At 36.9% G+C, this 25,829-nt stretch overlaps 1 protein-coding gene across 1 annotated transcript in view; it reads right to left on the bottom strand.

The window, feature by feature from the left end:
• INPP4B (inositol polyphosphate-4-phosphatase type II B) overlaps positions 1-25,829 on the bottom strand; it is a 797,369-nt gene that overhangs the window by 3,841 nt on the left and 767,699 nt on the right. Inside the window, 1 exon segment of the mRNA XM_030313011.1 lies at positions 1,861-2,005. Within this exon segment, the coding sequence (XP_030168871.1) occupies positions 1,873-2,005 (133 nt within the window). The 3' untranslated portion in view covers positions 1,861-1,872.

Below are 25,829 nucleotides of genomic sequence, written 5' to 3'. Positions count from 1 at the left end.
AAGGTCTTTTGGAACCCAGACCACTCTGACATACTGAATGAGGCTTCATTGTTATTCGAGGAAACCTCTGTCATCCCAACCTCTTTACCTTAAATCCAATGGGATAATGAAAATAACACCAAATCCTACCATTTTTAAATTAAACTGAACAATTCAAAAGTTATATCTAATCATTGAAAGGGAGAATGAAATATAAGGCAGAACACCGAAAACTTTGTGAATAGATCTATAGTATACAGCCACTTTTTATTAAGAAGGCTATCAATTGTTTGTCAATGGTCTCAAATATAATGCCCACAAATCATTAGCTAAAATATGGATTGATAATTCTAGTATTCAAAGCCCAAAACAGTTATCTAAAATTTGTAGTAATCTGAAAACCCTACATGAGCCTAGAGATCTGTTTGGAGTCCTTAGTCAACAGATATCTTAGCCAAGAAGCTGTCACACTAGCTATGGAAAGCCCCATAATATTATCCACTGAATGTGGTCACAGCCAAGAGACATCTATGTAATGAGCCTCTGGCATATCCAAAGGGTAGATTTATGCTCTGGATGTCATACTCTTCCAATGAGTGAGGAGAAAGAATAAACTCAACATCTGGAGAAAATAGGTTTCATTTTTTCAGACTGTTGTACTCTAAGGTTTAATTCCAGCAATAAATGACAATTTTTATTTAACTAACTAGCATTCTCCCATAATTTTCATGCATTTTTAGCATGGCACAGGCTAGGAAGGTAAGAAGAGATTATAATCATGGTTCTAAAATTATCTAGCTGGATTATTGGGGGCATATCTTCCTCGTGCTTTAATTTACCCATTTATAATGACATTATACAAGATAATCTCTACAGCAATTTCTAATTTGGAATATTGGAAAACCTATGCTGGTGTGATTTGGAAATTGAAGTCAACAGAAATAATTATTTTGGTTTATCATTAGCTATGGTTGCATATGTCTTAAAATGTTTATTCACACATAGTAATCTATGCCAGACAACGCAGATTCCACCATCTATATTCTGTAGCAAGATGACTATTGGAAAACATCACGAAGATATTTTTTGGACTTTTATGAACTTGGCTACACAGTTCAGGCTGACGGGGATTTTCATGTTTAACATCAGCAGGGTGATCAGCTTTCATTTTCTTGCAGTTTTAGTTCCTCACGGTATTTTTCTACTATACAACTTTATCACCATACAACCTGTGTCAGAGTTTAGAAAAGATACCATGTTATTGAAAAGTATCTCCACTGAGTTGCTAACACTGTCATCTACCTGTTCCGGAGGACTGGTTATGTCTCGCCTGGAGGACCACAGTCTTTAAAAAGCACACCGGCAACCTGCTTCTGCCGTCAACATCATGCGTTGATGCTACCGAATTTTAATTCCCTAGAAAGATATTTTCCAAATACCACAAATGGGCTCTAAGGTTACTCATGAGAAAGGCTGTGAAATACTATGTCTGAGTCCCTCTCTCTCCTTTACACTCTCTCCTGTGTTCATTCTGGAGGTCAAGCGCCCCTCTATGAGTCACCTGTACTCCTCCTGCAGCAACCTATGTTTCCTCAGAATCAGTGCCTTCACTAAAGGACACCATGAATGAAATGTACACATCCTGAGGCTGACCTCAGCCTGCGAGGGGGCACCATGTAGAAGCGAGAACTAGAATCACAATGTTCCTGGAGATTTTTTAATGGATTTCTTTCAGACTAATATGCTAAGACCTAATTCGAGAAATTCCTAGATTTGGGCAAACATCCCTGATCAGCTCCCTCCACAAACTCGTGACAATAAAACAGTTTAGAAAGGTGGAGATTATCCGACTGAAGCGTAATTGTGTTCCTGGTTATTTACATGTTGGTAAAGTTAGGTGTCAGCTTTTCCATAAGTCCCCTCTGGAGGTCGGTAGTACTTGGGGAAAGCCAGCAGCTGTAGCATGTTGAAAGCATACTTTCTGCATTTGATATTCTTCAGAACATTCTCTATGCGGCATCCTTCTCTGGTGAAAGGGGAAAAAGTACAACTTCATGAAACACGGAATAAATAAATATGCTTTATTTGTTCAATGCAGAGTTGCAGCAACAGTCCAAGTAAAAATAACAAAGATTCAACTCTACATTTTTTTTTTTTCACAAATGATGATACATCTTACAAAATTAAATCCTAGGCCAGGCCCAATACCATTATTGCCCTCAGAAGGAGATGATTAAAGTCTCTTTGCTCTTAACAGATACTTAAGGTTTAATAAACGCTTTAAATATAATTTGCTCCACAATACAGCTTCACTTTAGTTTCATAAATATATCTGCCTTTTTATAACTTTTCCATAAATTAATGTCAGTCTCTTTAAAACACATTAAGATCTACATGTAGCCCTAAGGATGCAGGTTCTAGGAATAAGGCATTTAATTTATTAAGTCTGGCCCTATAGATTTCAAAGGAAAATTTCATCTCTATTTTACTTCATTATTTTAGCTGTGCAACGAAGAGAAAAATGGCTTTCTGAACAGCCTGGTCCAAGTCTCTGCTTTATAAAGGAAGGGTGCTTGTGCACAGACAGTACAAAAGTCACAGGGGCTGAAAATGGCGTGTAAGACACAAACAAGACCTTGTTAAAAAGAATAGAAAAGTACTCCGAGAGCCAAATCAACCCAAACAAGAGTTACAAACAGGTTAATTTAATTACAAAACATAAATAGCCATTCTCTCCATCAAATTACTGGACAGAAAAGGGTAAATTGAAGCAAAGAACCAACATAACTAACAGATTAAGAAATCAAACAGAAGGTTCTGTCAGCTGATGGCAACAAGGATGTTAGCACAGTGGAAATAAAGTCTCGAACCTCCCACATCTCTAAGACTTGACTCAGGGTTTCAGTGCATTGTGCAAATTCATTCTTAATTGTCTTGAATAAATTGAATGGGAAGAGAAACAGGAGGTGCAGAACTTCAAGCTTTCAGGATTCTGTTCTTTGTCTTACTCCAAAGACAGAAATTTAAAAATTCTTTTGAGTTGGTTAACAGTGGGAAACACGTTTCCATGAACAAAAGAGCAAAATAATTCACTTAATGCATAGTACTTCTTTTTTAGATTTTAGGAAAAACAAACAAAACACATTTCAAACATTTTTTTTAAATTCTGTGAATCTGAAAATGTAGAAATATTACAGCATTGTCCCCATAATTTAAAGTCCATTGTCATTTGTAGAAAAGAAAGGAATACAACATAAAACTTATTGGTATTTGGCTAATAGTAATGCAAGACTTAAAATAAGCCACACAACTAACAGGTGTGAGCTGACAAGCAGCAAGGCGACAGGATAGAAGTGTCGAGAAGTTGGCTTGTTATCAGTTAGACAGCCTGTTTCAGGATCATCGGATTCACTCAGTGCTCCCTGGGTTTGTCTGCTGTTAAACAGGGAGGGGAGGGCGGGGAGTCAGGGGAGAAAAGAAATAGTATAGCATTCACACAGTAAAGAAACTCAACCTTAAATATCCTGAATTCAACACATTATTTTATAGAATACACTGTTTCAGATGGAGTTTTTATGCTAAATAGCCCCAATGCATCTGTGTATTAATTTTCTTACTGTCCTACATTGACAAATGTATTAAAAAAAGAAGATTCTTTTTTTTTTTTTTGTGCAAGAAGGAAGAGAGAGACACTATGATACTCCACATGAGTTGAATGTGTATGTACAAGGAAGAATCAAATAAACATAACAGCACCATCAACAAGACTACATGAATAAAACTAAAATATGGACCATAAAAATAATCTGATAAATACATCTTTGGAAAATAAGAAGAGAAACACAGTATGCAGAGAAGCAAACGGACATGCCTGGCACATTTAAACACACCATCTAATGTTACTATACTTACATAATGTATTTAAGGCTATAAAAGTGATTTATGGAAATGGTTTGGTAATTTAAAATGAATGAAACATCTGATATGTCATCCTTTGCCAGCCATACGATTAGTTTAGCAAACCCCGACTCAGCGTCCTTCTGTTAGTTCAGCTCATAAACTATGTTTTCTGCTGCTCATCTTAACTTAGATGAGGCCAAATCTATCTCCAAGGGACTCCTGGTCTTAAAAGAGATCCATATTGCAGATTGATTCTCTGGGAAAGAAAAGATTTTCTGTGTGAGTAAAAAATGGGCATTTGTAATTGGGCTTAAAGGCAGCTCCAATTATGGCAAGTCTGAAATACGCCATACTGATATATGCTGAAAATAAAAATTCTTTTCTAGTTGTATTTCATCAGTATTCAGAGTATTCAGAATTTCAATCACAGTCAGTTGTCAAGGAGTGGTTGATCTTTATCAGCTCCTCCAGGTTTTGAGGTAGAAAACTGGTTGTTACTCAGTCCTCATGAAGAGTGCCCTGCAAGCAAGCCCCTTAGCTTCCATAGCCCCCTTTCAACCACTTGCAGCCCCTGAAAACTTGCTGCACAGACATTCTTGATGAGGCATTTGACCACATTACTGGGCCACATTTGGCCCAGTAGCAATCATAATTACTTTGAACATTTATCTGACTTAGTTAAAGCATCAAATCAATCATGTTATGCTGTGCCCATGTTATACTTGTTCTTTGGTAAAACCTAAGGACTATGGAGCCAGTGACAAAGTGAAATATAGGCTTATCTGAAAACAAATGGCTTGTTGAGCTAAAGAAGAGTTATTCTGGACCTGCATAATTCCTATCATCAATTGTATGAGTAACCCGTTACTTGTTCAACATTCTACGGCACGTTAGGTAGGTAATACGCTGTGGGGGTTTTTAAAGGAATTGATATCCTTGTGATTCAGAAAACGCTTCTTTGCCCAAAATTATTTCTCTAGTATCACTAACATTCCCTCCTGTGCAGTTTTAAGAGTGAAAGTTTATCTGTAGCAAATCTTAATTTTGTTGTAACCTTGGTTCCGACTCCAGTGTTCCCCGTTAAAAGAATATAGTCTCCTAAATCAATCAATCATCTCTTTCTCTCTCTCATCTATCAATCATATTACAAATATTACATTCTGATTAGAAAATTTAGTTAAATATTAACCACAATCTATCACATAATACTATAATAGTATAGACATACTCTTCTCTTTCCCAGTGGGGCCACCTGTACATGGGCTCTGGCTGAGGAGTACACTATTGGCCAAAAAGTAAGTTGAAAGGATCTTATAACAGTCCCTTAATCCAAATACAGTGGACTAATTTATACTAGGTGGCTTTTTTTTTTTAAACAACTGCCAGAGCCCATTTAATGCTTTTCCAGGCTGTCTGCCAAATATGCCTTCAAAGTGAAATTACTAAATGAAAAGTTGCATTGTTACTTTTTGGTTTTGTTTCTGGAAGGCATTTTATAATTGAATTACTTTGCTGTTTACTAACTTCAATCTCTGGAGATTAGATTAATACAGTAAAAATGCCTCACACACAATAATTCTATTATCAGCTAGAATTGAAAGTAACATGGCCTATCGGCTGTCATAGAAGTTAAAGCCCAAGGCCCCCGATTATGTCATAATGTGGAGAAGGGTACTCTTGGCACTGTTTCCTTGCTTTCTGCTAAGAATAGCTCAAGGGTCATTTCTTCATAACCACAAATGATTTTAAGCACTCTGCAAGTATAAACTGCAAAGGATGTGTTGAATAATATTAGTAATTTCCTCACCAGCAGATATGAAAAATAACAAATTAGTGGCCACCTTACAAGGTACCCTGACAATCCAGAGTCATTAGTTTTAGCCATCGTTGGTAGATCACCATGGGAGCAAATCACAATGTTGTCTCCACTGAAAATGCGACATGATCAGTCATTTAAGGGCAGTTACTGAATCTGCAGGATAGAAAATGATTTTTTTTCTTTAAAGACCTGTCAGAGCAATCACTCAAAAACAAGTCAAAGGAAATGTCTTACTTTTAAATACACCACTGCCTACATGAGGAGACACTTCCTTAAATGAAACCCAATGTGCATAGCTTGATGATATTTGCATATTTCCCCCCCTCTTTTCTGTCAGTGACTACTGCTGTATCATAGATCACGAGCCCCCCGCCCCCCAACTGCAGGTATACTCTTAAACCATGCAAAGCTCTAAAAACAAAATTTATAGTCTTCTTATCTTCTCCTGCTGGGTAATTATTCATGAAGAGTTTTGCTATTTGATATTTTATTCTTTTAACCACTATAGCCCTTCAAGCTCCCTCAAGGAAAATTCCCAGTCAAAACTGAATTGAAAAATACTTCCTTCTGACCAGGAAGCTGATTTCTTCCATGCTAAAATGAGACCATTTCACATCTAATTATATCCAAGTTGGAGCTATGGGTACACCATCGTGAAATTATGAGCCAAGATTTTAGAGCCAATAGTTTATAGAGCTCTATTTGCATCTACATTCATGTAATACATTGATCTTAATAAGCACCTTGTTTCAGGCCCTAGATTGCTGGATTGTGTCAGATTTTAAGCTGGCAAATCTGTGTAAAACTGAATGTAATGTAGGTCTGGCATCAATAAGAATTTTGAAAGTGGAACAGAAATCATAGAATCATAGATTCTCATATGTAAAGTGACTTTAAAAAATCTTCAAGTTGAAGTGCACATTTTATAGATAAGAAGCTAAATTTGAAGCCTTTTCCATGCTTTACAACAGCAATTGCAAGGAAAGGATGTGTAGAAATGTACTTTCCCTGCTTTCCAGTTTGCTTATATGACAGTCTGATAAAATAAGGGGAAAGGTACTTCTGTTTTCAGTTTAGATCCAGGGCCATGAAATTTAAATTCTAAAATACACTTAAATGTCAAATTATCTACCAAAGCTTTCCAAAAAATTTAATTTATAATTAAAATATTAAAAGTATATTTCCCAGGACTAAAAAACAAAACAAACAAACTGTGCACTATTTACATTAGGGAAAATTTTAATAAAGGATATCGAAGGTGAGATAATTTCCATTGGCCTAGAAGCCAGATTAGCTTTTGTGGCCCCTGGAACACCAACCACATTTAAAATGGTTTCTTCTGGGGTACCTGGGTGGCTCATTCAGTTAAGCGCTGATTTGGCTCAGGTCATGATCTCATGGTTCACGAATCCCAGCCCCACATCCGGCTCTGGACGGATTGGAGCCTGGAGCCTGCTCCAGATTCTGTGTCTCCTTTTCTGTCCCTCCCCCACTCATGGTCTATCCCTCTCTCTCTCTGTTCTTCAAAATAAATAATAACATTAAACAAATTTTTTCTTTAAATGGTTTCTTCATTCTGACTGGATTTCAGAATCTAATTCAAAATATATTAGTAAGACCTATAGAGAAAGCCCCTAATGCAGAATTACTCAGACGACATAAGACTATGTTATAGCTTTGAATGTCTGGGTCATAGAGTTTCTAACTATCATGGACAAGGTGGTATAAAAGAAAGAGAAGTAGTAGCAAAACATGCACTCAGAGGAGTGTGGTTCCTCCCCATAGGACCCTGCATGCATATCCAGACAAGATATTTTTGCTGGGGCGGGGGGCGGGGGGGGGCAGTGTTGGGGGGGTAGGGCAGTGTGGCGTGCTATGAACTAGAGAACATCAGAGCCCAATAACCAGGAAGTGATAGTGAGCTTGGGAACCTGCATATCACAGAAGACAGAGATTGAGAGAATGAGTAAAGCCCCACTAACTATAGAAGAGGAAATGTATGGTTAAGTGGTTGGTTTCAGAGTCAAATTTCTCCAGGTTAAAGTCAGGGCCACCTTGGAGACCACAGGGAGTGTTTAAGGAAAAGGAAAAGATCTCCCATATATCATGTCCTATCATGTAAATGCTGCTTTGTAGGTGTTATCTTGTTCATCTCTTACAACAGTTAAATTGGTCAGTATTATCTCCATGGGGCTCACAAGGGTTACAAGACTTGTTCAAGTGGCAGAGAGGGAATTTTTATCACTGCCTGTCTAATGGCAAAACCATATTCTTTCACTTTATGACTGGGATCCTTAAGTGCAAGGTTTCTTGTTACACTCTCGAAACTGGCATGTGTGATTTCTTGCTAGTTGTTACATTAGATTAAATGACTTCTACAATTGCTTTCATCTCTACCTTCCTGTGATTCTTTGATTCTATTCAAACATAATACAGTACTCCAGAGATGCATATTTTTGTCTACTAATAGAATAGGTGACAGTTCAATAAGAAATAGTTGACGTAGGGAGCAAAAATCAAAGAATGCAAAGCGTGTCTTTGACATTGTGTTGTGTCTCTACAAGATGTTCCTGCTCATTCTTACCTATTTTCAGAATTAAAAAAAGGAATCTGACTTATTTATCTGTTTTGATTCAATTTCTCCCTGGTATCACTTGTTATATTCTTTTTTCCCATTTCACTTTTTTAGTTTTATAAAGTCCCAGAAAATAGGAATATCTTCTTGTCAGAAGAAGCAGGCTCCAATAGTGATACTTTCAGATAGTATCTAAACATTGCTTTGATGAAAAGAAAGTACATGTGCCCAGAAAAACAACTCAAGAAAAAATAGGAAAGTGGCTTGATATCAAGTCTGTGTTTTACATTAAAAAAGTTTAAAGAAAAAAAGGAAGGAGAAAGAGAGAGAGAGACATAATGATTTTCAAGTATAATTGCTTCCATCAGATGATTAGCAGAGAACTGATTTCAGTTTTCATCTTAGAACTTTATAAGAAGAGTATTTGGATGAGGTCCAGAAATGAAATATCTAAAGATGAAAGGACTGAGAAAAAAAAGCTTATGAGGAAGTGCCTGAGGTTAATTTTATTTGGATAAAAGAAGGCTAATATGCAAGTGATTGTTAAATGCAGGTAAGACAGTAATAAAAAATTTTTGAGTCACTAATTTGTGTTTTGCTCCCTTATATTTTAGGCTGCAGTACAAAGCATGTGTCCCAGGGATTTTAGCAGTGCTGAAAGCAAGAGCTGCCTGACCTAAGTAGATCTGCCTTTGTTAATCTCATGACTGAGAAAATGTGAGGTATCCAGTGAGAAGCAAAAAGGACCTTTGAGGGTTGAGAGAGAAAAGAGTGGGAGAGAGAGAAAGAGAAGGGGGAGAGAGGGGAGTGAGACACACAGAAAGACAGAGAGCACTAAATGGAAGGAGGACAAACTGACAAAAGTTGGTGTGGAGTTGGGGATAGGATAGAGGTGGGGGGTGGGGTGGGTGAACCTTGTGCATTGTTCTGCATGGGTGTCCCTGGAAGGGAGGACCACTGGAGATGGAGAGAGGCGGGAGGCAAGCTGGCCCTCAGTCACTGGTCAGCTTTGCCAAGATTCCCTTTCTTGAGCTTGGCTTGGTGCAATGAAATAAAGGGGGCATAAAGGCACCACGATGAATAAAATAGGCACATCAGTGGCTAATGACTGATACAGCCTTTCAGAAGTTTCAGTGCAAGGTAAGTCCTGTAGCAAGAAGAAGCTCAAATAATAGGATTGACTTTCCATCAGCCTGGCCAGATAGGAGGCAAAACAGAGAATGAAGCTGTGTTAAAGAAATTTCTTTAAAAGAAACAAAACAAAACAAAACACGTCACATCTTACACACCTTAGTGGGCAGATAAATAAGGAAATTCTATAAGAAATGAGTACATAGGTGTAGATATACATTCATAATTCAGTTTCTGTGTTCCATGCAACGTAACTAGCTTTTCTTTGTACAGGAATGCCACAAGATGACTTAGTTTTATTGCTTCAAAGGAATAGTCAGAAGAAAGGAAACCAGTCACTAAAAACATTCTCTAAGTGTGTTTGTTGCTATAGTACTTAAAATATAAAGAAGCATTGTCTTACTGCTCTAGTTTGCTACTCTCCTGGAGTTTGAGATAATTTTTATCCCCAAGTTAACAGAAAACTAACAGGCCAAAACAGACTTTTGATTCCATTCTTGATAAGCACCAGAGAATAATGAGGAAATTCACTGCCAGTTAGCTCCCCTGGTGGATCTGGGAGCTTGACTCCATGGACTACTCTTAAGCTCTCAAATAAAATAAAAGTCCATATATACCAATAGATTATAGCCTATGTTATTCTGAAAGTAGCCTGGAAAATGTAGCAGGTATTGGTAACAGTGAATAAATATTAGAACATGTATAACAGGAAAGAAAGTCAGTTCAGCTCTCTATTACCTATTTGGTTAAGTTTCTAGTTTATTCCTTTAAATGGGAGAAAGTTAACATCTATCCAATAAGATTATTGTGAGATTATGTTAAAGGAATTTACACATTCTCAATAATAAAAATAGGTAAATAAATAAAATTTCTGTCTTCCCCCCTACTCCCTTGCTAAATCTTAGTTCTTGTGTGGACAATGAGTATCTGGACCAGATATGCAGCTACTTGGTTCCAGCCCTTCTCCTTTTTTTTTTTTTTTTAATTTTTTTTTTAATGTTTATTTACTCTTGGGAGAGAGAGCTACAGAGCATGAGTGGGGGAGGGGCAGAGAGGGGAAGACAAAGAATCCGCAGCAGGCTCCAGGCTCTGAGCTATCAGCACAGAGCCCAGCACTATCAGCACTCGAACCCACGAATCGTGGGATCATGACCTGAGCCAAAGTTGGATGCTTAAACCAACTGAGCCATCCAGGTGCCAGAGAAGCAAACGTTCTTAATGCCAGAGATGGGGATTCAATGCTCAGTTCTCCTTATAAGGAATTCTATGCTATAGACCTAGATGAGATCACTTCTCCTTCCTTTAACTCCTCCCACTCCCATATATTTTGCCTCTCTTCGTTCAGCCTAGTGTGTGTATGTGTGTGTGTGTGTGTGTGTATATATATGTTTATTTATTTATTTATTATTTTATTTATTTATTTTATATATATATATATATATATATATATATATATATACAATGTTTATTTATATAAACCCAGGTGCCCCTGTTCAGCCTAGTATAAAAGAATTTAGGTTTTGACACTTCTTTGGGTGTTCATTTTTATTTATTTTTATTTTATTTATTTATTTTTTTGGTGAGGATTTCCCTGTACAAGTGTGCTTTTCACCTGTTTGTTTTTTTTAATTTTTTCTTCAGTTTATTTATTTTGTGACAGAGACAATGTGAGTGGGAGAAGGGCAGAGAGAGAGGGGACAGAGAATCCCAAGCAGGCTCTGTGCTGCCAGCATGGAGCCCAATGTGGGGCTTGAACTCACAAAACTGTGAGATCATGACCTGAGCCGTAACCAAGAGTCAGACACTTAACCAACTGAGCCACCCAGGTGCCCCTTCTTGCTATTTGTCTTATGTCAATTGAATTCTCAGGCCCAGCCAGAGACTCTAAGAGGGCAGAAGAAAAGTTTTGCCTCTGATAGTTTCAAGGTCAATCTTGGATCTACTTCTTCTGCTACCATTCCAAATCATCTCCTCTCTTCCTTTCCAGCACAGAAAAGGACACACACCCACTCTCAGACATTCGTTCAGCACCTCAGATCTTCCAGATTCTTCCACATTCTGTAAAGCATCCCACGCTCCTCCATTATCCAGTCAGACCACTTTGCACCATCTCCACTGCTGCAGCCTATGAGTTCACCGTGACCTTGCCCTTGTACTAACAGAGGCAGTTTTCCTGCCTTCACCACTCTGGCCCCTCTGTTCAGTTTCACAAAATCCGATGTATCCATTTAGACACCATGGCAGAGCAAATGCACCGTGAGAACCGGTACAGAATGAAAATCCAGCTGCCCCCCAAAGGGAGCCAAGCTTGTCAAAACAAAAGTGGATGCCTTCCATCTGCAGGGAGTTGGAAATACTTTCAACTGCTCAGCCCTGAGAATGAAGCTCCTGAATCTCAAGGAGGAAGTGCAACTACATTTTTTTGCTCCAGACCCTGTTGGGCTTCCCAGGTTTCAATCTCTTCCACCAATGCCATTTCCACTGAATGAATCCTGTCAATCTTTCTCAGAGATGGTGTTCCATCTGAAATGGACAGAGTTGAGTATGAACTAGCTCCACATCAGACACCACCATATTGTGAGTGTTGTGTATTCCCGAACATTCCCTTAAGCCCAACTCTTTGAACAGGAACCTCCAAAAGAATCCATTTAGTTTTTGCCCCTGGAACTATCACAGAGACTTCATCATCTCCTCTAGGACAGGTTTTGTCTCTTTTACCACCTGTCAGTCTTTTCCCACTTTTATTTTCCAATTTTCCCTTTACTTTCAACCATCCCATGCAAACAGTGTAACAGTATGATGCTACAATTTATGTTATCAACTCCTGGAACTGAAGGCTTATGAAAATCCTAGGAAAGAGAGTAAGATACATTTGAGAATCTTAGAGTTTAGCTTTTGGATACAAAGTACATGGCTAAAAACAATAATATTTACATAACTTTGAAAAAGGCAGAATATAAATATGAAATACAACAAGGAAGAATAAATTCTAGGCATAACCAAAAATAATTTACATATATTATCACTAACCCCTGCTACAGAGATTCAAAAGTCAGAGAAGACTTCTTAGAGAAAGTAGACTTCTGTGTTGGGACAGTGAAGGCTGAATAGAATTTCAATGGCCAGAAATTAGGTGAGGTTTGGTGAATATAAACAACATGAAAAGGCATGGAGACAGGAGAATGTTCAGTACACTTGGGAATGACCCACAGTCTGCTTTGGTCATAATAATGGGGCAGCAAGGAAACAATAAAGGCAAGACAATTAACTTTCAAAGAAGATGAATTTCTTTTTTTTTTTAATTTTTAACCTTTTTTTATTTATTATTGACAGACTATGAGCATGGGAGGGGCAGAGAGAGGGGGAGACACAGAATCTGAAGCAGGCTTCAGGCTCTGAGCTGTCAGCACAGAGCCTGACACGAGGCTCAAACTCACAAACTGTGAGATCATGACCTGAGCTGAGGTCTGAAGCTTAACCGACTGATTCACCTAGGTGTCCCAAAATGAATTTCTTTCTTTTTTGCTTACTTATTTTAGATATTTGCTAAAATAAACACGTATTTTGCAATAAGAAATTCAGCTACATTTTTTTTTTTTTTTTAAAGAAGATGGGGCTGTTTTACAGATGTTTGTGGTTGCCAGCAAAAACTTAGACCTTATTCTCTGGGTGGTGGGTGGGCTCATGAGCAGCACAGTGGTGTGATTAGCTGTGTGTTGTAACACCACCCAGGGTGGCAGTAGAAGGATGGTTTGAGCCAGGAATGCAAAAGGGATGGGATACATGAGAGCATGGAGACCAATTAGGAGGCTATCACAATAGGAGAAATGACAGCTGGGACTTGGGAGTGGGTAAAGGTAAGGGAAAGGTAAGGAAGTTCCAGATTCTAAAACAGAAATAATTTGAAAAATAGAGTAGATAGGGGAAGATCAAGAAGAGGAAGAGTAAAAACAGTATGTTTAGGTTTTAGGGGAAAATGCATTCTATTCAAGTATGCTATATTTGATGCAGGTCTTTAGTTAAATATGTACAATGAAAGACAGGTCTAGATAGTATTTAGACTATGTAGTTCTATGCCCTAGGTTTGGAAGTTTCCTGCAAAAAAAAAAAAAAAAAAAAAAAGGCTAATTAGAAAAAGTCACCCATGTGGACAGTATGTGATGAGTAGAGATGAGGACTGAGGGCAGAACTCTGGGGAATGCCTGCGTTTGTAGGGCCTGTGAGAAAGGAGGCTGAGAGTCAAAAGTGATATAGAAAACAGCCACAGATTCAAAGAAAAAAGGTGTAATCAATGAGTCGAATACTGCAGCCGGAGCAAGGAGGTTGCAAATAAATAAAGGTCACTGGATTCAATCATGTGACTTGTAGTCTTTGACTTTTAGTAGAGTTTTAAGAGCAGAAGTCAGTTTACAAACAACAAATGAATGAGTAGTGAAGAATGGGAGGCAGCAGTCTATTCTATTTCAACCACTACATCTAGAGCCTTGACATGAGTAGAAAGGAAGAAGAAAGTCAGCACAGAGTCTGAAAGAGACTCGAAGATGAAACTGCTTCAGCATTTGTGAGGTGAGTATGCTTGGAGGTGCAAAGGAAAAAGGAGATAGAGGAAGATTCAAGAATATGGGATAGTTGGCTATCTTTTGCAGAAAAAAAAAAAAAGATGTTTATGGGTTACAGACCAGGCAAAAAATAGGGATCTTTCATTGTTTATCAAAAAGTCCTTAAAAAAAAGTCCTTACTAAGTTGCGCTTGTCAAAGCATTCTGTGATTTCTATGAATGCGGAACTGAAGATAAAGATGTCTGGGTGCCAGAGGAGGAGAATGTGGGGAAGTGACCAAATTAGAAGCTTCACCTCTTTACATTTTGTGACACAATCAGAATTTCTTGCAATACATTCTCAGTGGTTTAGCAAGCAAATAAAGCCAAGATTAAATTTTGAATCACCTAACCATCAACGTCACAATAAATTAGAACATCTATGCTACCCGTGGTGTGTTTGGAGTGGCATCTTTGCATATACTTTCGAAGCTCAATGTCATTTGGTCTCAAGAGTTTACATTTTACATTCACAAACAAATTTCCAAATAGCATATATTTCTCCTGAACTGATTCTTTCTTTGTAAGTTTATATGGGGGGAAGCCTCCCAGTGATGTATAAACATAAGGACTAGCAACCTGAAGCATTTTAACCATACAGATGACTATCAAAATGACTATACTAGAATACATTATTCTCCTTCCTTTTTAATTTCTAATACTGGTAATGACCTTTAATTATCTAGATTTTGTGTCCAACATATGACTCCTGATTATGGTCATTGGAAAAGCCTTATAACTGGTGTCCCAGAACTTCAGTATCTATTCAGGGTTAATAAATCATCTTAAAAGATATTCAGCTGTTTTCTACTGACCAGAGGCTTACTTCCTGTTGTTTTTCTGTTTAATGCTGAGTATTTCTTCTTTTCCTTGTTTTAAAATGATATCATCCCCAAATGAGTTCTCATTGCTTGACTATGGATCTTGATTAATTTCCCTTTTTGATCTGCACCCCTCAGCCTCTCTAAGGATATAGAATGCAACAGGAAAATGACATTTTCTAAGATATCTGTGATGAAGTAAGTTCGGGGAATTGTAGGTTAAAAACTCTACAGATCAAAGAAAAAAAACTCTAAGAGATCTATCTATCTATCTATCTACCTATCTATCTATCTAATACTCTTCGAGTACTGACTTTGTGCCTTCAATTGTGTACACTGACTATAGTCTAAGAGGATTAAAAAAGAGGAGGGGCAATGTGGTGGGAAAACTCTGTTGATCCTGAAACAACAGAGGCCCCTAAACTTCAGGCTAAAAAATATTGCTCCACTCTCTAAGCAGCAGAGAGTGACATGGTTGGTGCTGAACTTCAGGAAGTAGACTGGAAGGTAAGGGACTGGAAGAAAGAGAACAAACAATTAAGAGACTACTGCAGTGATCCAGATGACAAGTTATAAAGGTCGGGAGGTAAAGCAAAAGAAATACAAATGAGTGAGAGACCATATCTGAAAGATAGCAGGTGGAGTGAATCAATATCTTGGGGAAACCACCTTATATGAATTACAGACAGAGGTAGCAATTATAAATTATAAGACCCAGGAGAAAGTATTTTATCTTGGACATATTTTTTCCCCCTTCTCTGTCCCTTTTGTAACTACACTGATGCAGATAATCTGAGTCTAAGAGACTCATCATTTCTGAAATTTGCATCAATTTTCCACAATAAGTCTTGAAATGGCCGTGTTGCTTGCCAAACAGAGGGTTATCAGGGAGAGTACAAGGTATCACTCAGAGCCCACTGTGGCAATTGCTTACAGTTAACTTTTCTGATTAAAATAAAAAAAAAGTCAGTAGTTTTATTGTAGTAGAACCAAGAGAATTCTTAGGACACCACAGTTTTTTGTTGTTGTTGTTGTTGTTTGTTTTCCTATCCATTTGGTTTGTGCTTTGTTGCTCTTCAGTCAGAAATCACATTCTGTATCGACTCTTCTGTTCAACTGAGTAAGACGCAAAGACACAGCGCTCAGAAAAAGGGTATTTTTTTCTACTTTTGTGTTGTTTAGGGTCCCTCTAATTTGCTTAAATCTTTTCCTCGACTCAGATTGTTGGAGCCTGGAGGGACCTTAGAGATCACCCAGTCCAACCCCTTCATTTTTCAATGAGAAAGCAGTGGCCTCCAGAGGAGAACAAGGATCTCATTAGTAGTCCATGGGGTGTAGAGCTGGAATTGTGTGCAGAACAATTAGATTAATGATATTCTTCAGCTCTCACACAGTGAAACAGAACCTCCTCTCTAGCTCCATCCCTAACAGAGAGGAAGGAGCTACTCTCTCACTCAGATTTTATACATTGTGAGGACGTGGTTTCCAGCACATTCCTGTAAGGAAATGTTCTCAGGGTTGAGAGGAAGTGGAGCTGGATACCATGCATATGACTCATCCTGATCTCTCTGCTCCCCGGCAATCCCTATGGCATTTTGATTTTTTTTTTTTTTCTAGACAATTCTGGTGTGGAGTTAGCCTTTCTCAGTCTGCTACTATAGCTGCTATTGCTCCAACTTACAAGCCTTGGAGAATTCCAGGAAAAAAAGAAAATTCATGGATGGCTTCATATAACACTCATAAAGTCATCAGCGAAGGCCACAGAACATTAGTAATAAAAGTTACCATTTATTGAATACAGATTAATTAAAAAAGGCCCATTGCCTCACCCTAACGATCTCCTTCAACCGTCATACTATTACTGAGAGGTGGATACAAAGATCCATGTTACAAAGGAAAAACTAAGAAATAATCAAGGTTACACCAGCAATAAGAGGTAGAGATAGAATTTGAATTCCATTCCTCTGACTCTTAAGTCTATGCTCTTAACATGTGCTATACCTTCTTTTCTGCATTTTGCATTCTGTAAGAAACTATGTAGGATTATAGTACCTGCATACATGGCCCTATGGTCTACCTAGGATAGCTCAACATATTCAGAACAATTATAGAAAAAAAATGTAGTATTTGCCATAAATGAAATAAAGGTTTTGAATCTAAAGAGTTTTCAGTGTGATTTTAGGCTTATGGTAACCACACAGCCCAGCATGCCCAGGATAACTCTGGTTTATGCCTATAGCCCCAGCAGGACTTAGATGGAGAGAAGGAGGGTTAAAGGGTATTAAAGTATTAAAAAGTATTAAAGTATTAAGTATTAAAAAGAAAGAAAAAGAAAAAAAAGACAGAAGCAAGGATATGTGGTGTTTGATATGTTTATGTGCTGTTACATGTTTGCTGAACAAGTGTGTAAGGGCAGGTATTTAATTGAGAGAAGGGTATAAGATGAGTGGGAGAAACAGGGCATGGTGTGACAAGGAGATGAAATAAAATGATGATATACTACATGGTGTACTTGGGTTTTAGAAAGATTAGTTTTAAAAATACTCTGCAGGGTAGACTGAAGTTTAAGGATTGGAAGCAGAAAACCCAGTGAAGAGGACATGGAAATAATTAAGTTGTAAGGCAAGTTAGAGAGGATCAGCGTGGCAGAGAGAACTTGCAGAAGCCAAAAGACACACTGAAGGAAGACATGACAGGTTCCAGTCAACGGAAGAGTACTTAACACTTGAGTAATTGTTTATGACTACGTTGGCCCCAACTATTAGATGCTATCATTGCGGACAGTGAGAGAACAACAGAAATTGCCTTAATGCACTCATGAAGCTTTGGAGCTAAGTGGCAGTAAGCTGAAATAATGGTACATGCTACCAAAGAGTTTTTATAGTAGTTTAAGAAAAACAGTCATGGCAGAAGTATATCATACGGCACAGAAAACATAGGCAACCCGAAAACTGTTGCCATATGTAATTTAACTTCAGCAAAATCCTATCACATCATAATAAACAAATCGTACTAACTCAAATTTTGTTGGTTTTGTTTTATGTCATTTGTACATTTGTTTTGGCTCTACAGTTGTATCAGAGCTAAAGGCATAGGGTGTTTGTACCTGGTTTTATGTTTGGGCGTATCTAAGTAAAATTATACTGAAAATAGTCTATGTCAAAGAAGAAGGTATGCAGTAATTCTTTCTTCTTAAGGAGGTCAATGTATGACTCAGGTTTGAGACACAGTGTCTAACACAATTGCTATTTACATAACTGGCTTTGACAAGGACGTGGTCATCTGTGATGTGCCACCAGTTTAAGTGGACTGGTGGATTGGAAGTCAAACTGCAAAGGGACAGGAGGAAAATATGGGATTAAAAAGTAATACCAACAGTTGAGAGCACATCAAGGAAGTGTGTGTTGTGTATGACAAATTCTGAAGGAAAAACATAAAATGAAGAAAAACATCAATAAAACCCAACCATATAAACTATGATTGATACTCAAGACTTAGGACAATAGCTGTACTTGGCTAAAATGTGAGTTTTGTGGTTTTGTGGTAGACATTGCATATATTCTTTCCAGAAAGGTGACTATATCAATAGACAGGAGTTAATTTTATGGCCAAAAATAGAAATGATAATTTTCAAGATTCATTAAAATACAAAGTATCAAGAAATATGGAAGACAATCCAGATGCCATATCTAATTACTCCAAACCAATCAATTAACAAAGGGTCTATGGGTCATATCCATGTGAAGTGCCCATTGGTTTAAAGAGCTGATTTTTTTTTTTTTTTTTTTTTTTTTTTTTACTTTTAGTCAGATGGTGGTGTTGAGGTCCTAAATCACATGGCTAAAATACTTACTTTGTTCTTTTAATATTTTTCTAAATAAAAGGCAGTAATTCATCGAAAACTAGCTTCCAGGAAATTGTTTAGGGGATCACGAACAACTGATTTTATGTATAAGATTTCAAAGTTAATCTAGTAATGAATGACCTAAGATTCCTATATAGAAGTATGAAACCAAGATTTATCAGGACACTTATCCTTTTGTTTTCAGAGGATGGCGTCTCAATGGATTCCATTCTAGTAAAACAGGGATTAGCTGTTACTCTCATTCCCTTAAAATAATTCCCATTTGGAGAATGATTAATAAAAAGTAAATGGTTTGATTAAAACCTAAACTATAGATTATTAGGCCATACATTTCTATATTGCATAAATTATCAGTTTTAAAAAAATTCTCAGCCGATACCATCGTACATATTTATGGTAATTCTATATCTAATATAGCATGGTGTGTTATGCACTAACGTCATACAATCCCTAGCTTGAATCTGGCTTTGCTTCTTGCTACCTGTGTCATTTGGACCAATCTATATCATTTAGTTAAACTTGCATTTTGTCATCTTTCAAATGGGGATGATAATAGTATTATTACAGATAGGTTAACATGAAAGTAAACACACACACTTAAACATGCATGCCAATAGTATATTTAGTATGTCTCCATACTGTTAAGTACTCAATAAATGGTTAGCTATAATTAATCAGTGTCATAATATTGAAATATATTGAATAAATGACAATGAAATAATCTACAAGATCTCTATTAATGGCTACGAAAAACCCACAGTGTAACACAGATTAATGTTTATAAGTTATACTCCACAGTAGTGATTTCAAAGAGTATTTAACATTACTTCTAATAGTATTTTGTTCTTATGACTTATATATACTAATAATTACTTTCTGTAAATATTTTTCTAAATTTTACAAATCCAAATTGGATGGGCTATTAAACAGATGTATACTTTTTTTTTTTTTAATTTTTTTTTTTTCAACGTTTATTTATTTTTTGCGACAGAGAGAGACAGAGCCTCCATGAACGGGGGAAGGGCAGAGAGAGAGGAGACACAGAATCGGAAACAGGCTCCAGGCCCTGAGCCATCAGCCCAGAGCCCGACGCGGGGCTCGAACTCACGGACAGCGAGATCGTGACCTGGCTGAAGTCGGTACGCTTACCGACCTGCGCCACCCCAGGCGCCCCCAGATTGATACTTTTTAACCAAAAGATGTTTTACTTGTTAGAATATTGCTTTCTTGCCTTTATTATTGCCAATTTTATAATGCTTATTCTCTTATGCTTCTAGTCCACACCTAATTTAACACATATAACACAAAAGAACTGTGACCTCAAACTTATAATTCATCTTAGTCTATCTGAAAGAATCACTTAATTTGATGATGTTTTGTTATAATATTTTCAATCAAAAATCATAATATATACAGAGATTTTTTGTTCAAATATTTTGTACCTTGGGTAATTATAAATATTCAATCCCTTATAATTGAGATAATGATAACCAGAGAGGTTTGATGCAAATATAAATTATTAAATGCATAATATTTCAAAGGGGAATTGATGTTACTCTTTTATTATTAAAACTAGCTTATGTATTCCCTAGGAATTACTTATTTTAAAATTTATTTCTCAGAAATTGCTACCTGATTACTTAGGCACAATCCATGTTCTTCTATGTTAATAAATATAAACTAAAGTCAATGCATATAGGTATCAATTAAAATAAATACACAGGTTTCTTTGTCTTCCCTCTACTGTTCCATAAATAGGCACATATTTATAAAATAACATTAATTCCCTGAAAAATTCTACAGTGAAGAATGCATTGAATAATTTCATTAAATATTCTTTTTTGTATGTAATGCCTTTATTTTATCTACTGGCCCAAATTTGCTATGCTTAAATTGCCTCATCTCCTAAGACAGACTTTCCCATATTGTGTTCCATAAGTATCGATGAATATGCAGTGTTAACAAAAGTTAATTTTCTTTATGATAGAATTTTCACAAGACTTTAATATATAAAAAGGTAGGGGGCTTTTGGGAGCTGAAAACATGCTAGTTCTTGGTCGTAGGCAGCTGTTTCTCAGGTATTCACTTCATAATTATTCACTGAAATATACACTTCTGTTTTATTCACTCTTTACTCCTGATAATACTTTAACATTATGTCTCATAATATGTATTTTGATATTGAGGACATACAGACTAGAAAAATTTCTTTTTTCTTGGAACACTTATTTAACTTCATAAAGGTAACTAGTTTTCAGAGGAACATGAACTGGGAAATGTTGGCTTACAAGAGTTCAGAAAAATAAGTTTAAAGCCACAGGCTAATTAGAAAACTAAACCACTGGGGTGCCTGGATGGCTCAGTGGGTTAAGCATCTGACTTGATTTCAGCTCGTGTCATGATCTCATGGTTTGTAGGTTTGAGCCCCTCATCAAGCTCTGCGCTGACAGCTTGGAGCCTGGAGCCTACTTCGGGTCTGTGTCTCCCTCTCTCTCTGCCCCTCCCCTGCTTGTGCACATGTGCGCGTGCACTCTCTCTCTCTCAAAAAAAAAAAAAAAAGGGTTTTTTTTTTTTTAAAGAAAACTAAACCATTTACAGCAAAATTACAACTCATGATATAACAAATGTTGGCAAGGATGCGGAGAAAGGGGAACCCTTTTGCACTGCTGGGGGAATGCAAACTGGTGCAGCCACTCTGGAAAACAGTATGGAGTTTCCTCAAAAATTAAAAAAAGAACTACCCTATGACCAAGCAATTGTACTACTCAGTATTTATCTAAAGGACACAAAAATGCTGATTTAAAGGGGCACATGCACCCCAATTTTAGAGTAGCACTATCGACAATAGTCAAAGTATGGAAAGAACCCAAACTTCCATTGACCGATGAATGGATAAAGATGTGGTGTGTATATATATATATATATATATATATATATATATGATGTATGTATGTATGTGTATATATACATACATAGACACACACACAATGGAATATTATTCGGTGATCAAAAAGAATGAAATCTTGCATTTTGCAACAACATGGATGGAACTAGAGGGTATTATGCTAAGCAAAATAAGTCAGAGAAAGACAACTATTATATGATTTCACTCATGTGTAATGTAAGAAACACAACAGATAAACATAGAAAAAGGGAAGGAAGAATCAGATAAAAACATAGAGGGAGGAAAACCATAGGAAACTTAAATACAGAGAAGAAACCAAGGATTGCTGGAGGGGTGGCGAGTATGGGGATGGGCTAAATGGGTAAATGGGTGATGGCCATTAAGGAGGGCACCTGTTGGAATGAGCACTGGGTTTTATACGTGATGAATCATTAAGTTCCACTCCTGAAATCATTATTACACTACATGTTAACTAACTTGGATTTAAATAAAAAAACAAAAAGAAAATGAAACCATTTACTCAAATTAATATCCATGTACTAAAGTCAATGATAGCTTACAAAGGTAGGTAGAAAATCAATTCAATCATCTAAATAATTTTGACAAAAATGTATTATTCTTGTATATATATTAGACTAGATGCTATTTTATTTTGATTTTTAGCTGAATAAATGTCCCAGTTTTCTTTTTACTTGGTATTGGGCTGTCTTAAAAACAGGTACATGTAGGGGCACCTGGATAGCCCAGTTTGTTAAGCATCCAACTCTCAACATCAACTCAGGTCATGATCTCAGGATCATGAGATTGAACCCTGCATGATCTCTGTGCTGACAGCACCTGGAGTCTACTTGGGATTCTCTGTCTCCCCCTCTCTCTGCCCCTCCCCACTCACATGCATGCTTCTCTGTGTCTCAAAAATAAATAAAATTTTAAAAAAGTTTAAAAAAATGTACATTTAGACCCTATCTCTAAAAGAAAGCAATGTGGATACTTTAATTATAAGTAAAGGTAATACCAGTGCTCTCATTGCCTCTGTCTCTCTCTCTCTCTGTCTCTCTCTCCTTTTTTTTTTTTTTTTTTTTTTAGTTTGAATGGTTTTGGTTTAAATAAAGTACAAAATGACACACTATACTGAAATAATATGCTGTTCTGACTTCCTTGGAATCAATGTTCAAATCTTTCTTGATCAAGAATAGACTATTATATTAGACTCCCATCACATTTAAAGTTTTTTCAAGTACTTTAAAAAAAAACCCTCAAAACAATTTTTTGTTATTCTTTAGATACAATTTTTTAAAAAATATGACTTATTAATTTTATCGTGCTAAATAAGCATTGTGTTTTCCACTTTGGGGAACAGCTATAGATATAAGCATTTCCAGGAGACAAGACATGTACAAATAACCTATTTTCTCCAGAATTTCTATAAATTCTATATAATCATTTGAGAGTTTCTAAACAAACATGGGAACTCTACTGCAGAGATTTCAACCCAGTTGTTGGGAAGAAAGGCTCCTTTCAAGGAAGAGTATTAAAAAAGGAGGGCTCTGGCAATTGGGAGCCATATGGTACAAGGAAAAGAGCAGTAGAGGAAGTGTTGGGGGAAACAGGTTCTGGGCTTGGTGCTCTGACAAACTGACAAGTGTGTACTGTAACTTAACTAAACGAAACTTAACTCAAATGTTATTTGAGGGAATTGGCCTAGATACTCTCTAAGTCTAAAGTCTATGCTACCTCAACATTGCCATCAATTACTATAGAATTCTAACTCTGCATTTCTAACTCCTCATCATTCACCATACATCAGGCATTGCATTAGATGCTACAGAGATGAGCACATATTGTTTCAGCCTTCAGGGCTCAAAGAGGGAGAAAGGATATCTGAATCAATATCGATACTTAGATCTGAGGAGGAATGTCAATACAGTAACACTAAGCATAGAGAAAGGAACAATGAAGCCTCATGTAAGAGGAATCATCCAAGGTAGATGTTACAAATATGTGGCAGTTTAATAGGCAGAGGAGGCATGAGGACGTAGAAACACAGCAGAGACAAACGGTGTGTGCAAAGGGTAGTGTCTTCAAGGGCCTCGGGGGCTGGTTGGGAGGAAAAGGGCTGTGGAAGGAGAAAAGGCCAGGAGGGAATGGTCATGCCAGTCCACTGAAAAGATCCTAAGATGATATGGGACTGACTCAACGTCTGTTTTGAAACATGAATTGTGGCAGCTACTCAGAGGGTGAGCTTCCAGAAGGCAGTAGGGAGAGGGAATCTGGTGAGAACTGGTAATGCTTAATCTAAGGCAGACACTGTGTGGATGATGACTGTCTGTGATACTAATACAAAGGAAATCTGCCTATTTCTAGTGATATTGGTGTCAGTGCTGGTATTTTGTTCAGAAAATCAGAAATCTTGTCTTGTATTCTTTGTCCTAATGGCAGACCACCACATACTCACCTAAGTAAAAGTTAAAATTGTACCTCTAGTCATGGCTCAGCTTCTCAAAAAATGCTTTAGATAGGCTTGAGGATTTAACTCAGAATTTACCTGAATCCCTCAATTTCTCTCCCAGGAATCATGGAAGAGATAACCCAGACCTAGAAAATTGTGGGAGGACAGTGAGTTACTAACTGCCAATCTCTCTACCAGAGAGCAAGAATGTTGCAACAAGAATCAAATCCAGGTCTTTCCTATGTCAATTTTTATCTCTGACATAGGCTTTAACAACCATTCTCTCATTCCCATGAGGTTTAACTTATTCCTACTTGAATTCTGGCCTATAAATTGTAGAAGTAAGCACAATCATTCATTCATGTCCATACAATGTAATTTGGTACTTTAGTAATAGAATATTAAATGATGCCTAGGATAGCCATATGAATAAATGGGTCTTCATAAAAGCCTAAATGGTTTTAGGGAGTTATTTGGACACTGGAGACATCTGTACTTTTTCTTAGAAATATTTTAGAATTCTAATCAACCTATCACTAAATGTATTTAGTGATAGATTACCATATATCATTCATCTCTGCCTTCAAATATTTCCTTCAGATAACCTTGCTAACATTTTTATGCATTAATTTAGAAACTTCTGATGGAAATGCTGTTCTATAGGTCATTAAAAACATCTTCTGATCATGCTATATGCTGTTATCTTCTGCTATATAAATAAAATACAACAAAGCCTGGCTGACTTCCCCATGCACATTATTCAATGTAATAATAGGCTAAACCATAGCACTCTGTTTCTTCATCTGTTTCTATAGAACCAAATGCCTTCAGAATAGTATCTGGAAACACCACTACTGTATCTGAATACTTTTATATGCATGTATGAGATAATCACTGCTGCAAGATCAAGTTCATTACAGCCTCATTTCAAGTTCCATCTGGGAATTAAACTTAAATTGAGGCTGAAATGGGTTTTGTTATCCCTATTGTGTTGCTTAGGGAAGATGGTTCACGATGATCAAGAGACTGATTGTCTCTGGGGTGGAAAACACAGAGTTTGGGATAGTTCACAACATGCACACACGGTAATGTAAAAATTAGATACTTCCACAGACAGTCCAGAGTCATATATTTTTTTTCTTTTGTTGAGAACTGACTTAATTGTGAGTGCTTGCCTGGATTAAGGATTTGCAACATTTATTTTAAGATTTTCTGATCCATTACTAAAACAAGTGCTGTGATTACAGAGGCTGGATAATCACAAAGGGTTCCTAAATCATGCTTAAGTATATCCACAACCAGATAATGACATCGTTGGGCATGAAGTATTTAGGAGATAGAGATAATAATATACATAAGGGACACAATCTTTATTATGTACTGTCTGAAACAGGGAATAGATAAAGGTCTCTAAAAAGGGAATAGATAAAAGTCTCTAAACCTTTATTGCCTTATTTAGAACAATCTGTTCTACTGAACTTGAATGGACACTTCAAAGTCAGCTAATTTTAACTATAATCATCAGCTAAAGATTGCTTACTAAGCATCTTATGACATAAGAGTAACCAAGTATGTGTGTATGAGTCCATTCACTAGTTTGAACCTTCTAGATTTTTTATTTTGCTTCATTAATTCAATAAATGTTTTTTATGGGCCTACTCTGTGCATTTATAATTCAAAGTCACAGGAATCATGGGGTTAACTATTACACATTCATTTTCAACAGCAGAGTGCATTAAAGTTGATTTGATGGTTAAGTAGACAACTGTGGATATTGACAAAGTCATT

The sequence above is a fragment of the Lynx canadensis genome, chromosome B1 (genome assembly GCF_007474595.2).
Source record: "Lynx canadensis isolate LIC74 chromosome B1, mLynCan4.pri.v2, whole genome shotgun sequence".
NCBI lineage: Eukaryota > Metazoa > Chordata > Mammalia > Carnivora > Felidae > Lynx > Lynx canadensis.
Note: the sequence above shows the minus strand (reverse complement) of the source record. Positions and strands in the feature narration are given on the sequence as shown.